This window comes from Halichoerus grypus, chromosome 8 (genome assembly GCF_964656455.1).
Source record: "Halichoerus grypus chromosome 8, mHalGry1.hap1.1, whole genome shotgun sequence".
In the NCBI taxonomy this organism is placed as follows: domain Eukaryota; kingdom Metazoa; phylum Chordata; class Mammalia; order Carnivora; family Phocidae; genus Halichoerus; species Halichoerus grypus.
Genome location: NC_135719.1, coordinates 34,587,470 through 34,604,701, shown reverse-complemented (window position 1 = coordinate 34,604,701; position 17,232 = coordinate 34,587,470). Strand labels below are relative to the sequence as shown.

The window sequence follows — 17,232 nt, the reverse complement described above, 5'->3', positions numbered from 1 at the left end:
TCTGTAAGTTGATGAAGAGCATCTCTGTTACACGTAGAGCCAATACAATACTTACTAGTGACAGACTGAACCTCCCCTAATTTCAGGAACAAGACAAGGACATGTGCTGTCAAGATTCAGTATTATACTTCAAGATTAGCAAGTACAGTATAGCAGTGTAAAGAAATAAAAGGCATTCAGATTGGAAAGAGAATAAAGCTATTTACATGTAGTATAATTGTTTATATAGAAAATCCGTGGTATCTACAAAAAAGCTACTAGAATTAATAAATGAGATTAGCAGGGTTGCAGGATAGATCAGTAAATAAAAGGCAATTGTGTGTCTTTATACATATGCAAATGTAATCAGAATTTGAAGTTTAAAAAATACCATTTATATTACCCTCCCCCCAGAATTGAAATAGTAAGGGACAAATTTGACCAAGGGAAAAAAAAAACCCTGGACGACTTATAGGCAGAAAACTATAAAATATTGGTGGGGGAAATTTTAAAAGACCTAAAATCATGGAGGAGAGTATGCTCTGTGTTTGTGGATTAGAAGACTCAATATTGTTTTGTCAGTTTTTGTCCAATTAATGTATAGGTTCTACCCCTTCCCAATTAAAATGTCTGTAGAAATTGACAAGCTGATTGTAAAATTCATATGGAAATACAGAGTACCTAGAATAATCAAAACAACTTTGAAAATAAGGACCAAAGTTGGAGGACTGACAATACTTCAAGCCTCACTTTAAAGCTATAGTAATCAAGACAGTATAGTATTGTCGTAAAAAGAGAGAAATATATCAGGGGAACAGAATAGAGTCTAAAAATGTATCACAAATACTGAATAATGACTGTGAAAAAAATGAAGCTTGATTTCTCCCTTAGAACTTCCAATGCACAGTTTACAAAAATGCAGACATTTAATTGGAGAACAGAGCCTTTTCAACAAATGGTCTTGAACAATTGGATTGCCATATAGCAAGCAGCGAACTTCTTGCACCATATCCAGAATTAACTCAAAATGATTGGTAGTTATAAATGTAAAACCTAAATCCAAAAACTTCTAGAAGAAAACATGAGAGAAAACCTTTGTGACTTAGGTAAGACGAGGATTTTTAGATAGAACTCCAAAAACATGATCCAGTGAAGAAAAATAGGATAAATTGGACTTCATAAAAATGTGAACTTCAGGTTTTCGAAAGTTAGATTGAAAAGACATGCTACAGACCAAGAAAGCATTTGTAATCAGACATCTGGCTAAGGTCTTATATTCAAGGTTATTATAAAGAGCTTTCAAAACTCAATAATAAGAAAACAAACAAGTTTGCTATCAGTGCTTGCCACATTGTAGGTTAGTTGACATTCAAATGATAAAAATCCTTAAATGAAATGTTGATTTATAGCAAGGGTGGGCAACTTGTTTTGGTAAAGAGCCAGGTAGTAATAAATATTTTAGGCCAGCCACAGACAGTCTGTTGTATATTGCTTCTTTTCAGTTTTTTTTTTTTTTTTAACAGCCCTTTAAAAATATAAAATTCATTCTAGGCTAATTGGCCTTTCAAAAACAGACCATGGGCCAGATTGGCCTGCATTTGGGCACTAGTCTCCTGGCCTCTGATTTAGACTGAAAGTCCCTGCTCTCTGGCATTAGGGCAGCTGCTATAAAAGGAGACATTTAGGAAATTGTGAAATTTTGAGTTCAGGTCTGAATGATTCTTCTTAATTAACAATTGATTTGAGAGGCATACATTAAACAAGTGAACAGCAAACCAAAAGCCTAGTATTTAATACTTTTAAAATATTTAAGAATAAAACTATTTCCGTTATCTTTGGTGACCTTTTTGCAGTCCATGTGACCGCCCTCGAGTCATTGAGTCTCTGAGAGGAATTGAAGTGGTTGACGTTGCTGCTGGTGGAGCCCACAGTGCCTGCGTCACCGCAGCAGGGGATCTCTACACTTGGGGCAAAGGCCGGTATGGCCGCCTGGGACACAGCGACAGTGAGGACCAGTTAAAGCCAAAGCTGGTGAGAAGACACCTTGAAAAGGGGCTCAGAGGCCTGGGGCAGCTCTTCAGACCCTCACTGTTGAAGGTGGTAGGGGAGGCAGCTTGCTATTGTCATTATGCCATTGTCATTATGCCATTATGATTTTTAAAAGCCAAAAGTATTTCCTTTTCCAGTTTCTTTTGTTTTAGAGTTGATGGCCTTAGCCTCATTATTTACAAGTAGGTTTGTATTCAGTGGGTCATTTAAACAGGATAGTATTTGAAATACCCTTTTATTTATACTTTATATTATATATATATTTATATATTAATATTACTTGGCATCTAGCTAAATGCTTTGGCTTCTAGAAGGCCCACTGTATTTTGGGTGAGGCAGTAAATAAGACTTCCTGGTGTGGTAGGACTGGCTCATTGGGGACACTGATTCCTGCCTCCTATAGTTTAGATTTATTTGGTTCAAACAGATGAAGGTGTTTCTGTCTTATCTTACAGGATTATTAAAATTTCACGTTCTTTGCAAAGGCTTAAAACAGCCCCCTCCCCCCCCCCCCCCACACACACGGAGCATCATAGTACTCTAAAGCCTTTCCTGGGGTGCCTGGGTGGCTCATTCGGTTAAGTGTCTGACTCTTGATTTCTGTTCAGTTCATGATCTCAGGGTTGGGAGATTGAGCCCCGCATCAGGCTCCGTACTCAATGGGGAGTCTGCTTGAGATTCTCTCTCTCCCTCTGCCCCTCCCCCCACTCTTGAGCGGGCGCCTCCTTTCTCTGTCTCTCTCATTCAAATAAATAAATAAATCTTTTTAAAAAAATATTTATTTATTTGACAGAGAGAGAGAGAGCAAGCACACTCACACAAGCAGGGGCAACGGGAGAGGGAAAAGTAGGCTCCCCGCTGAGAAGGGAGCCCGATGTGGGGCTGAAGGATCATGACCTGAGCCGAAGGCAGATGCTTAACTGGCTGAGCTACCCAGGTGCCCATAAATAAATCTTTTTAAAAAATTAAGAAAAATAAAGCCTTTCCTTAGGTAGACTTCCTTTCTACTGCAGTCAGATAACCTTGGTTCCTTTTCTCTGAAGGTGGAGGCGCTGCAGGGCCACCGCGTGGTTGATGTCGCCTGTGGCAGTGGAGATGCCCAGACCCTCTGCCTCACTGATGATGATACTGTCTGGTCCTGGGGGGACGGGGACTACGGCAAGCTTGGCCGAGGAGGCAGTGATGGCTGTAAAGTACCCATGAAGGTATTTGTGTCTGCGCAGTGGGAGAAGAACACCTTTCCCAACGATCCTGGGATGGGAACGTTCCAGGTCTTTCTGGAGCTCTTAGAGCCCCCTGGGCCCTCCCAGGAGCACAGAGGCTTGCTGCCACCTCCCCCTCTGTGTGCTTTTCAGGAGTATTTTACCTCATCTTACCTTCTTTGCAGAAAATATAATGGGTAATTGAGTAAAAAGTGAGGGAAAGGCCCAAAGGTATTGAGATATTTTAAGTGCTATTTGTGCTGTCTTGGGAAATTTATGTAATTTAGCAAGACCTGTGGTTTTATGTAGTATGTAGACCTGTTTGAGGAAAAGGATAACAGATTGTTCACAGTCTTTTCAATTTATAGAGTTCTATAGCTATGAATGTCATAGTACTGAAAGGGTTGCATCTGGCTTAGCCAGAGGCTGTTTTAAATGGGCATCCTGTGACAAGCTAAGAGGCTACGGGCCTGGGTTGGGGGTCAGATTGCTTTTCTCCATGTGACCTGCATGATTCTGAGCAGCTTTTTAACTTTGTGAGACTGTCTTGCCCTTGTGGATGGGCAGTTGGCAGAGATTAAGCTCATCGATGTGTTCAGACCACGTGCTGAGTGCTCTGCTGCCTGCAGTGTGCATAAACCCGACCCGGCCGTTTAGTTGAGGTGCTTTGCTGTGGATTTGGGAGTGTGTGTGCTGTGAACGAAAACTAGAAACTGTCCTCTGCCTGGTGTCCAGTCTTATTAGGAATCTGGGTCTGTGTGTGCAGAATAGAGACGCCCATGGGGCACAGGCAGCCCTGGGCAGCAGCATTCTTCCAGAGGCCCCCTCAGATGGGACAAGAGCCTAGGCTAGAACTGCATAGCTTTTGTTCCCAGAGCTGTGCTGCCCGGTACAATAGCTGTTGGCCACACATGGCTATTTAAGTTTAAGTTTAACTCAATTAAGAGTAGATAAAGTTAAAATTCACTTCCCCGCTCACACTGGCTGCATTTCATGTGCTTAGTAGCTGCATGTGTCTGGTGGCTTCCATTTGGGCATTGTGGACACAGCACATTTCCATCACTGCAGAGAGTGGTTTTGGCTGGTGCTGCCTGCAGCCAAAGCCTGGTGGAGATGTGCCTGGAGGCACCCCTGTGCCCTGGTGGGCACTGCTGGAAAACCAGAAGCTCAGGGCTTCCTCCTCAGTCTTATCATCTCTTGTTCCTTTTCTCTTGCAGGTGTACGGTATTTTAACCATGTTACAGGTTACTTAGGGTTTCCAGATTTATGAAAAAACTGTCTGTTTTGAACTTTATTATGCTTAGGAAAGCTTAGACACAGGCTTTGAACCTTCAGGGATTAGGATGTTGGACATTGAGGGGATGGAGGTCATTACTGATGTGATTATGACAGAAGTGAAGGTGAGGGGAGAACTGAGAGAATTGATTGTTTTAATTAATTTAAATTTAAAATCAAATATGAGAACTTAAGTCTGAGAATAGTCACGGATAATAGGAGCATAGCTTGCTGGGTGAGAAAAGGTGATGACTAGGTTAGTGAGCCCTAGTGAGACCTCTGGGTATTGGCTGTGAAGGGCCTGGACCCCCCCCCAAGTGTTCAGGGGTGGAGGTGAGTTCCAATACTGGCCTGACTAAGGTCGTATTTAATTTAATTAACCTGGATAGATGGCTAGGTCATGTCTAAAGGCCAGAGCCCTGGTCCTCTTGGCCAATCCTCCTCCCCATTGCTTGCTGTTCCTCTCCTGTGGGCCTGTGGGATCTGAGAGGGCTGGAGGGCAGAGGAGAAGTACAGGGCTTACTGGCGAGTGGGGCCGGAACACCACAAAGAGAAATGGAATTGGGAGAGTGGATTCTGAGACCTTCAACTGTGACATGTCCATTTTTAGTGACACATGCTGGGTCTCATTGTGCAGTAGCATGGGCCCATGGCTGAGTGTCACCACGTGTGCCTTCAAAGCCAGGCATTCCTGCTCCTCCTGAGAACACTTACCTGGTTAAGTGGAGTTGGATTTTAAGTTGTATGAAATATTTGACCTGAGTAAGGATTTTCAGAGTTCCTTATTAGATTTAGTTCAGTCTCTGTGTGGTTGCAGCAGTCAGCAAAAACCTTGATTCAGTCTAATTGAACCTTTTTCCCTTTTAGATTGATTCTCTTACAGGCCTTGGAGTGATTAAAGTAGAATGTGGATCCCAGTTTTCTGTCGCCCTTACCAAATCTGGTGCTGTTTATACTTGGTATGTAGAATGTGGATCCCAGTTTTCTATCGCCCTTCCCAAATCTCGTGCTGTTTATACTTGGTATGTAAGATTCTGTTTGTTTACTATCACCAAAACCGGTTTACTAATGTGAAGTTATATTAACTGACATCTCATAGATTGACATGTAACTTCTATAGCAGGCTGTGATATGTGTCCTGAAGTATGGTGCTTAAGCCAGGAGGGTGGGGCAGGGTGGTAAATGATAGGGCCTTGCACTCATGCTTCTCTATCTCCTTTTGTGCAGGGGCAAAGGTGACTATCACAGGCTGGGCCATGGATCCGATGACCATGTTAGAAGACCTCGGCAGGTCCAAGGGCTGCAGGGGAAGAAAGTCATTGCTATTGCCACTGGCTCCCTGCACTGTGTGTGCTGCACTGAGGATGGTAGGTGGGAGGCCCAGTGTCACAACACAGAGGCCTTTAAAATCTAAGAGGCCTGGGGGAGGAGCAAGATGGCAGAGGAGTAGGAGATCTAAATTTCGTCTGGTCCCAGGAATTCAGCTAGATAGGGATCAAACCATTCTGAACACCTACAAACTCAACAAGAGAGAGTGCATCAACTCTCTGAACAGAAAAGTGACCACTTTCTGGAAGGTAGGATGTGCGGAGAAGTGAATCTGAGGCGATATTCTGGAGGATAGACGGCGGGGGAGGGGGCCTCCATCGGCCGCTTATGGCAAGTGATAGAGCAGCGGAGCACAAAATCAGAACTTTTAGAAGTCGGCTCCGCTGAGGGACATCGCTCCAGTGGCTAAACGGGGGGTGGAACCCTCGCAGGACAGTGTGGTCTCAGGACCCTCGGGGTCACAGGTAGACTGGGGGTGCCTGAGTGCGGCAGAGCTCCCAGGTATCAGAGCGGGGAAGCCGGCTGCAGAGATGGAGCCGAGGAGTGGGCTCTCAGCTTGGGGTTGCCATAAACCGTGATCCGCGGCACAGTCGGGCCACTGCTCCTCCAGCAGGGACCCAACAAGCGGCAGATCCAGGGAGACGCCCCTTCCTCCCCCAGGAGGAGTGGCGCAGGAGCGCACCGCAGGGATCTGCTGGGTTTGGAGACTCCACACCGAGTTGGGTGCCAGAGGTAGAAACGCTTGGTCACAGGCTGGGTGAGCATGGAGTGTGGCTGGAGACCGGGGAGACAGGAGTGATTGACTGCTTTTCTCTGGGGGCGCACTGAGGAGTGGGCCCCGAGTTCTTGGCTTCTCTGGGGCGGAGATCGGGAGGCCGCCATTTTCACTCTCGTCCTCCAAAGCTGTACGGAAAGCTTGCAGGGAACAAAAGCTCCCGAGAGCAAACCCAAGCAGATTACCTAGCCTGGACTGGCAAGGACAGTGCAATTCCGCCTCAGGCAAAGACATTTCAGAATCGCTAGGATGGCACCTCCCCCAGAAGATCAGCGAGAACAGCCAGCCAAGACCAAGTTTACCGATCAATGAGAACAGCAGAACTCCAGCGCCAGGGGAATACTGCACATAGAATTCATGGCTTTTTTACCATGATTCTTTAGTCTTTCAAACTTAATTTTTTTTTAAACTGTCTTTTTTTTTTTTGCATTTTTCTTTTTCCCTTTTTCAACCAACATCTTATTAATCCCTTTTTATTTCTCATTTTTAGACTCATATTCTATCCCTTCATAGTAGTTAACCTTATTTTTGTATATGTATATAAGTTGTTCTCCCTTTAAAATTTTGGGATACAGTTTCTTCTAACACACCAAAATACACCCTAAATCTCTAGTGTATGGCTTTGTTCTAGTCTCCTGCCAGATTACATTCTCTCCCTTTTCTTTTTTTTTAAATCCTCTTCTTTCTTTTTTCGACCAACTTCTTATCAATTCCTTTTATAAAATCTTTTATAATTTCCATCTTTACAGTCATATTCCATCCCTTCATCATATTTACCCTTATTTTTGTACATATATAAGTTTTCCTTTCTTTAAAATTTTGGGAGACACTTTCTTCTAACAGACCAAAATATGCCCAAAATCTTTCCCTTTCTTTTCCCCTGGTTTCATTCAGGTCTCTTCTGATTTGTTTAGTGTATATTTTTCTGGGGTCATTGTTACCTTGTTAGCATTTTGTTCTCTCATTCATCTGTTCTCCTCTGGACAAAATGACAAGACGGAAAAAAATCACCTCAACAAAAAGAACAAGAGGCAGTACCGACTCCCAGGGACCTACTCAATCCGGACATTAGTAAGATGTCAGAACCAGAGTTCAGAATAATGATTTTAAAGATACTAGCTGGGCTTGAAAAAAGCATGGAAGACATTAGAGAAACACTTTCTGGAGAAATAAAAGAACTAAAATCTAACCCAGTTGAAATCAAAAAGGCTATTAATGAGGTGCAATAAAAAATGGAGGCTCTAACTGCTAGGATAAATGAGGCGGAAGAGAGAATCAGTGATATAGAAGACCAAATGATGGAAAATAAAGAAGCTGAGAAAAAGAGCTAAACAACTACTGGATCATGAGGGCAGAATTCGAGAGATAAGCGATACCATAAGACGAAACAATATCAGAATAATTGGGATCCCAGAAGAAGAGGAAAGAGAGAGAGGGGCAGAAGGTATATTGGAGTAAATTATAGCAGAGAACTTCCCTAATTTGGGGAAGGAAACAGGCATCAAAATCCAGGAAGCACAGAGAACCCCTCTCAAAATCAATAAAAATAGGTCAACACCCCGACATCTAATAGTAAAACTTACAAGTTTCAGAGACAAAGAAAAATCCTGAAAGCAGCTCGGGAGAAGAGATATGTAACCTACAATGGTAGAAACATTAGACTGGGAACAGACCTATCCCCAGGGACCTGGCAGGCCAGAAAGGACTGGCATGATATATTCAGAGCACTAAATGAGAAAAATACGCAGCCAAGAATACTATATCCACCTAGGCTGTCATTGAAAATAGAAGGAGAGATAAAAAGCTTCCAGGACAAACAAAAACTAAAGGAATTTGCAAACACAAAATCAGCCTTACAAGAAATATTGAAAGGGGTCCTCTAAGCAAAGAGAGCCTAAAAGCAACATAGACCAGAAAGGAACACAGACAATATACAGTAACAGTCACCTTACAGGCAATACAATGGCACTAAATTCATATCTTTCAATAGTTACCCTGAATGTAAATGGGCTAAATGTCCCAATCAAAAGACACAGGTTATCAGACTGGATAAAAAAACAAGACCCATCGATATGCTGTCTGCAAGAGACTCATTTTAGACCCAAAGACACCCCCAGATTGAAAGTGAAGGGGTGGAAAACCATTTACCATGCTAATGGACATCAAAAGAAAGCTGGGGTGGCAATCCTTATATCAGACAAATTAGATTTTAAACCAAAGACTATAATAAGAGATGAGGAAGGACACTATATCCTACTTAAAGGGTCTATCCAATAAGAAGATCTAACAATTGTAAATATCTATGTCCCTAACATGGGAGCAGCCACTTATATAAGCCAATTAATAACAAAAGCAAAGAAACACATCGACCACAATACAATAATAGTGGGGGACTTTATCACCCCCCTCACTGAAATGGACAGATCATCTAAGCAAAAGATCAACAAGGAAATAAAGACTTTAAATGACACACTGGACCAAATGGACTTCACAGATATATTCAGAACATTCCATCCCAAAGCAACAGAATACACATTCTTCTCTAGTGCCCATGGAACATTCTCCAGAATTGATCACATCCTAGGTCAGAAATCAGGTCTCAACTGGTACCAAAAGATTGGGATCATTCCCTGCCTATTTTCAGACCACAATGCTTTGAAACTAGAACTCAATCACAAGATGGAAAACGGAAAGAACTCAAATACATGGAGGCTAAAGAGCATCCTACTGAAGAATGAAGGGGTCAACCAGGAAACTAAAGAAGAACTTAAAAAATTCATGGAAACCAATGAAAATGAAAACACAACTATTCAAAATCTTTGGGATGCAGCAAAGGCAGTCCTAAAAGGAGAGTATATAGCAATTCAAGCCGTCTTCAAGAAACAGGAAAGGTCTCAAATACACAACCTAACCCTATACCTAAAGGAGCTGGAGAAAGAACAGCAAATAAAGTCTAAACCCAGCAGGAGAAGACAAATAATAAAGATCACTGAACTAAAAACCAAAAGAACAGTAGAACAGATCAACGAAACTAGGAGCTGGTTCTTTGAAAGAATTAACAAGATTGATAAACCCCTGGCCAGACTTATCAAAAAGAAAAGAGAAATGTCCCAAATAAATAAAATCATGAATGAACGAGGAGAGATCACAACCAACATCAAAGAAATACAATTATAAGAACATATTATGAGCAACTCTATGCCATCAAATTAGATAATCTGGAAGAAATGGATGCATTCCTAGGGATGTATCAACTACCAAAACTGAACCAGGAAGAAATAGAAAACCAGAACAGACCTATAACCACTAAGGAAACTGAAGCAGTCATCAAAAATCTCCCAACAAACAAAAGCCCAGGGCCAGATGGCTTCCCGGGAGAATTCTCCCAAACATTTCAAGAAGAATTAATACCTATTCTTCTGAAACTGTTCCAAAAAATAGAAATGGAAGGAGAACTTCCAAACTCGTTTTATGAGGCCACCATTACCTTGATCCCAAAACCAGACAAAGACCCCGTTAAAAAGGAGAATTACAGACCAATATCCTTGATGAACATGGATGCAAAAATTCTCGCCAAAATACTAGCCAACAGGATCCAACAGTACATTAACAGAATAATTCACGACCAAGTGGGATTTATCCCTGGGCTTCAAGGTTGGTTCAGCATGCGCAAATCAATCAGTGTGATACAATACGTTAATAAAAGGAAGAAGAACCATATGATCCTCTCAGTAGATGCAAAAAAAGCATTTGACAAAGTACAGCATCCTTTCTTGATGAAAACTCTTCAGAGTATAGGGATAGAGGGTACATACCTCGTATCATAAAAGCCATCTATGGAAAACCCACAGCGAGTATCATTCTCAATGGGGAAAACCTGAGAGCTTTCCCCCTAAGGTCAGGAATGCGGCAGGGATGTCCACTATCACCACTGCTATTCAACATAGTATTAGAAGTCCTAGCCACAGCAATCAGACAACAAAAAGAAATCAAAGGCATCCAAATCGGCAAAGAAGAAGTCAAACTCTCACTGTTTGCAGATGATATGATACTTTATGTGGAAAACCCAGAAGACTCCACCCCAAAACTGCTAGAACTCATACAGGAATTCAGTCAAGTGGCAGGATATAAAATCAATGCACAGAAATCAGTGGCATTCCTATACACCAACAGACAGAAGACAGAAGAAAGAGAAATTAAGGAGTCAATCCCATTTACCATCGCACCCTAAGCCGTAAGGTACCTAGGAATAAATCTAACCAAAGAGGCAAAGGATCTGTACTCAGAAAACTATAAAATACTCATGAAAGAAATTGAGGAAGACAAAGAAATGGAAAAACGTTCCATGCTCATGGATTGGAAGAACAAATATTGTGAAGATGTCAATGCTACCTACAGCAATCTACACATTTAATGCAGTCCCCATCAAAATACCATCCACTTTTTTCAAAGAAATGGAATAAATAATCCTAAAATTTGTATGGAACCAGAAAAGACCCCGAACAGCCAGAGGACTGTTGAAAAAGAAAAGCAAAGCTGGCGGCATCACAATTCCAGACTTCAAGCTCTATTACAAAGCTGTCATCATCAAGGCAGTATGGTAGTGGCACAAAAACAGACACATAGATCAATGAAACAGAATAGAGAGCCCAGAAATGGACCCTCAACTCTACGGTCAACTCATCTTCGACAAAGCAGGAAAGAATGTCCAATGGAAAAAAGACAGTCTCTTCAACAAATGGTGTTGGGACCATTGGACAGCCACATGCAGAAGAATGAAACTGGACCATTTCCTTACACCACACACAAAAATAGACTCAAAATGGTTGAAAGACCTAAATGTGATACAGGAGTCCCATCAAAATCTTAAAGGAGAACACAGGCAGCAACCTCTTCAACCTCAGCTGCAGCAACTTCTTCCTAGAAACATCGCCAAAGGCAAGGGAAGCAAGGGCAAAAATGAACTATTGGGACTTCATCAACAAAACCAAAAGACAGCTGACAGAATGGGAGAAGGTATTTGCAAATGACATATCAGATAAAGGGCTAGTATCCAAAACCTATAAAGAACTTCTTAAACTCAACACCCAAAGAACAAATGATCCAATCAAGAAATGGGCAGAAGACATGAGCAGACATTTTCCAAAGAAGGCATCCAAATGGCCAACAGACATATGAAAAAGTTCTCAACATCGCTCGGCATCAGGGAAGTCCAAATCAAAACCTCAATGAGATATCACCTCACACCAGTCAGAATGGCTAAAATTAATAAGTCAGGAAACGACAGATGTTGGCGGGGATGCGGAGAAGGGGGCCCTCCTACACTGTTGGTGGGAATGCAAGCTGGTGCAACCACTCTTCAAAACAGTATGGAGGTTCCTCAAAAAATTGAAAATAGGGCTACCATATGACCCAGCAATTGCACTCCTGGGTGTTTACCCCAAGGATACAAATGTAGGGACCCAAAGGAGTACATGCACCCCGATGTTTATAGCAGCAATGTCCACAATAGCCAAACTGTGGAACGAGCCCGTTGTCCATCGACAGATGAATGGATAAAGAAGAAGTGGTATATATATACAATGGAATATTATGCAGCCATCAAAAGGAATGAAATCTTGCCATTTGGAAAGACGTGGATGGAACTGGAGGGTGTTATGCTGAGCGAAATAAGTCAATCAGAGAAAGACATGTATCATATGACCTCACTGATAAGAGGAATTCTTAATCTCAGGAAACAAACTGAGGGTTGCTGGAGTGGTGGGGGGTGGGAGGGATGGGGTGGCTGGGTGATAGACATTGGGGAGGGTATGTGCTATGGTGAGCGCTGTGAATTGTGTAATACTGTTGAATCACAGACCTGTACCTCTGAAACAAATAATGCATTATATGTTTAAAAAAAAAAAAAAGGAAGAAGAAGATAGCAGGAATGGAAGAATGAAGGGGGGGGGAATCAGATGGGGAGATGAACAATGAGAGACTTTGGACTCTGAGAAACAAAGTGAGGGTTCTAGAGGGGAAGGGGGTGGGTGTTGGGGGGATGGGTTAACCTGGTGATGGGTATTAAAGAGGGCACGTACTGCATGGAGCACTGGGTGTTATACGCAAACAATGAATCATGGAACACTACGTCAAAAACTAATGATGTAATATGTGGTGATTAACATAACATAAAAAAGAGAAAACTAAGAAGTCTGCTCAGGAATAATATATGCAGCTGTAAGGAGTGGGGAGCAGTTGTATTATAGCTGAGAATTTGCTGAAGAGCTCTGGCTCTTGTCATCTTCATTCCCTGGTGTTAACAGTTATGAATATGTTATATTTCACGGCTGTGCTGGAAAGAGCTAACAGAGCACATCTGATACTGCTGTCCTTAGGAAGGGCTGCTTGCAAGGTGGCCCTCAGCTGGCCCCTGGGAACCTGGATTTTGGGAAGGCTCCCTCCCTTCCCTACTTTCAAAAGGCCTTGCTGTGCCTAAACTGCACAATGTGGTCTCTGCTGAAACCTGTTTCCTGAAACGTGGGTATGTGCCAGGCAGAACTGTCCATGTGACAACCCTAGTGAAAACCCGGGCGCCGAAGTAAACAGCACTTTACATGTGTTGTCACAACTCATTGCTAGAAGAATTAGGCTTGTCCTGTGTAACTCCATTGGCATGGGATCATTGGAAGCTTGTACCTGGTTTCCTCTGGACTTCACCCCATGTGCCTTTTCCCTTTGCTGATTTTTCTTCGTGTCCTTTCACTGTAATTATAGCTGCGTATGACTGTATGCTGAGGCCTAGGAGTTTACCCAATGAATCAGCAAACCTGAAGGTGGTCTTGGGGACCCCAGCCCAATGGCAAAAGGGACTGTACAGATGGAATTAAGGTTGATAATCAACTGACATTACAATATGGAAATTATTCTGGATTATTAGGTGGGCTAATGTAATTACACAGGCCCTTCACAGCAGAAAAGGAGGCAGAAGAGTCAGTCAAAGAGATGTGACAGAGAAGAGGTGGGAGAGATTTTTCGAAGTGTGAGAAGGTCTTGATCCACCATTGTTGGCTACAGAGATGGAGGAAAGGGAATGTGGGTGACCTCTGGAAGGTAGGAACAGCTGTCAGCTGACAGCCCACAAGGAAATAGGACCTTGGTCGTCCAAAGAACTTAATTCTTCGAACAGCCTGGGTGAGCAAGGAAATGGGTTCTCTCCCCCAGAGGGTCCAAAAAGGATGCAGCCTGCTGATATCTAGCCGTTAGCCTAGTCACACTCATGTTGGACTTCTGACCTACAGAACTGAAAGAACTGTTTAAGCCAGTAAGTTCTGGTAATTTGTTATGGTAATAATAGAAAACTAGTGTACCATCTTTCATTAAAACGGCCATTTCCCCATTTTGTTCCCTTTTAAAGCCTTTGGTGAATTATATGAACATGTACCGTACCCTTCAATTGTTTCATTTATGGAAGAGTTTCATATATGAATAAGTAATTTTTATGGCCTATTGTGGACTGATATTGTAGTTCTTAAGAACTTAGAACACATTTTTTATTTGCTTCGTTTTCATTCTTTAAATTTTTGAAACAAATCACACACTTAGTGAACAGCTGGAAGTGTAGTACAAAGACGTTTTTTTTTATCCATGTGAGAGTCAGGTACTGCCCATACCCTGAACATTTGAGAGTTTATTTCCTACAAACAGGGACACTACTAAACAATCCCAACATGGCTGTCCATTTGGGAAATTCACCCTGGTTATTACTACACCTGATCTTCACGCCCATTTATGCTACAACACAGGCTACATTTAGCTGAAACATGTTCTTCTTGTCTCCTCTGCTCTGAGACAATCCTCGGTTGACCGTGAGCATGATTCTTTGACACTTCTTCAGTCTCCCTGAGTTTTTTGGACTGTGGCACTTTTGAAGATTATAGACTTTTTTGTAGAACATCCCTCAATTTGAATTTGTCTCATATCTCCTCAGTAGATTCAAGTTGCTCATCTTTTTTTTTGTTTGTTTTTTTTAATATTTTTATTTATTTATTTGACAGAGAGATAGAGAGCACAAGTGGGCAGAGAGGCAGGCAGAGGGAGAGGGAGAAGCAGGCTCCCCGCTGAGCCAGGAGCCCGACACGGGGCTCGATCCCAGGACCCTGGGATCATGACCTGAGCCGAAGGCAGCCGTTTAACCGACTGAGCCACCCAGGCGCCCCTCATCTTTGATCTTAATTCTTGCTGTGTTCTTAATTCATTCTTAATTCATCAGGTGACATGCAATTTCTCTTTGTCCCATTACTGGTGGTGTTAACTTCAATCACTTGATTAAGGTGGTGGCTGCCAGACTTTTCCACTATGAACATCCATTGTAACTAATAAGTATTTGGGAGAATATTTGAAACTATTTAAATATCCCTTCTCTGGGCGCCTGGGTGGCTCAGTTGGTTAAGCGACTGCCTTCGGCTCAGGTCATGATCCTGGAGTCCCGGGATCGAGTCCCACATCGGGCTCCCTGCTCAGCGGGGAGTCTGCTTCTCCCTCTGACCCTCTTCCCTCTCGTGCTCTCTGTCTCTCATTCTCTCTTTCTCAAATAAATAAATAAAATCTTAAAAAAAATAAAATAAAAAATATCCCTTTTCTCTTTGGATATTTTATTCTCATCAGATGTTTAATTATTTTTTTCGTTTACATCTATGTGGGACTCATGGTTTCCCAATTTTGTCAATGGATTATATATAATCTGTTACTGTTACTAATTTTGATGCTCAAGTTGGCCCTATTAGGCTAGCTTTATTTGCTGGTGTGTGCCCATTATTCACTGACTACTTCTTTGCTTTCTGGCACAATAAGACACCCTATCTTCTTGACTCCCCATGGCCCAAGCCTAGCATTGGCCATTTCCCCAAGGAGTCCTGGTGTCTGTAGAGGAGAATGGTGTTGAGAAGACAGATCAGGTCGATAGGTGAGCTCATTGCTTTTGGGATGTCACTGCTCCCAGGTCTTCTGAGTGGATAGAGCCAGGGAATACATATGTAAATAATATACAAATTTGTATCTATGTTATTTTTGTATCTATATATGTATATTGAATACCACACATTCACACCTGGACCCCAGATTCCGGTTCTGTACCACAGGGTTCATTCTGGTTTTCTTTCTTTCCATACTTTTAACTCCTTTCTCACCAGGATTTGGTGAGAATCCTGGATTTCATTATCCCTAATGCAGTGATTCAGTCACTCTGCGTGCATGTGATCAGTGTCCCATCATTGCCTTTGCCCTCTCCCCTGAATGAATCCTCACCCATCTCGGGCTGTGACTGCTCACTCTGGGCCACCCCCACACATGGGGTACTGGTCTGTCTGCTTGGGCCAGTTCCCCACACTGGGACACCCCCTATATGGAAGTGTTTATCATTTGTCGACTCTCAGTCTCTGCATCCAGTTGTCCCTCTGCTGAGAAGTCCTCCTCTCCTTAGTTGTGCTGTGACACCCACACAGTGACTTTAGGACTAAACTGTCCATAATGGGAAGAGGCGGGACACAAGCACATTGCCCTTGATCATGCAGGCGTCACACTCTACAGAGTGCTGCTTGTGGCTCCCTGAGGAGCCTTTGTGGATATGGCAACTAACCTCATTTCTGTTTTAGTCACCGAGTGATCTTACCCTTAGAACAGTTTTCTGGTGGCGTTTCATGGTTGGGATTTAGCATGGTACACTAAAAAATATTCTCATCAATGATGAATCTCATGTTTAGGTTATGAACAACTATAGGAAGAACTGTGTTTCCCTTAAAAACGGGTTGTGTTTTTTAAAAAACTGATTTTTTCCTCTCTATTTAACATAAAAAATTACCTTGGGCAATTAAGGATATTACCATCTATTTTACTGTTACTTATTTGGATTAAGAACTACTGCAGTTATGTGCTTAGTACTAGAAAAGGCATGTTGGCCAGCAGGGTCTGTCAAGAGTTCTGAGAAGCGTGCTACCTCTTTGGGTGCTGTGATTAGAGACATGTAGGTCACACATGAAGTTGACATTCAGACAGTTGACCACCAACACCCCATTAAAGGGAGTATGATTGTGATGGGAAGATATTGGTGGTTGTGCATTCATTAGCCCTAGTATATAAGTTCTTGTTCTAAATTCACTTCATTTAGGAGAAGTTTATACGTGGGGCGACAATGATGAGGGACAACTGGGAGATGGAACTACAAATGCCATCCAGAGGCCCCGGTTGGTAGCCGCCCTTCAGGGTAAGAAGGTCAACCGTGTGGCCTGCGGCTCAGCACATACTCTTGCCTGGTCAACCAGCAAGCCTGCCAGCGCTGGGAAGCTTCCTGCACAGGTCAGTACTGATTGGGCCAGGGGGGCTAGGAGGTGTACAAGTAGTGACAAAGTTACTATCTGTGTATTGAATTATGCATGTAAGCCACACTCACACTTCATTTTCCACTGTATATTTACAGAGGTGTTCCGTTGAAAATATTTCTGGTTCATAATGTGAAAAACAGTACTTTTAAGAACCTTAATATTCACATTAACCAACATTCTATATATATCAGTGTGTCACCTTCATTCTAAATCTTACAAACTATACAAATCCATTGTGATAGTACAAGCTGCACATATTCCTTAG

At 42.4% G+C, this 17,232-nt stretch overlaps 1 protein-coding gene across 7 annotated transcripts in view; it reads left to right on the top strand.

The window, feature by feature from the left end:
• HERC2 (HECT and RLD domain containing E3 ubiquitin protein ligase 2) overlaps positions 1-17,232 on the top strand; it is a 245,212-nt gene that overhangs the window by 214,140 nt on the left and 13,840 nt on the right. For all 7 annotated transcript variants that reach the window (XR_013450354.1, XM_078079011.1, XM_078079010.1 and 4 more), the window contains exons 80-84: positions 1,833-2,010; positions 3,072-3,233; positions 5,373-5,464; positions 5,733-5,872; positions 16,754-16,941. Coding sequence is in view for 6 of the 7 variants with exons in the window: in XM_078079011.1 (XP_077935137.1) it covers positions 1,833-2,010; positions 3,072-3,233; positions 5,373-5,464; positions 5,733-5,872; positions 16,754-16,941 (760 nt within the window). In the remaining variant the exon portion in view is untranslated. The remainder of the gene's footprint in view (positions 1-1,832; positions 2,011-3,071; positions 3,234-5,372; positions 5,465-5,732; positions 5,873-16,753; positions 16,942-17,232) is intronic.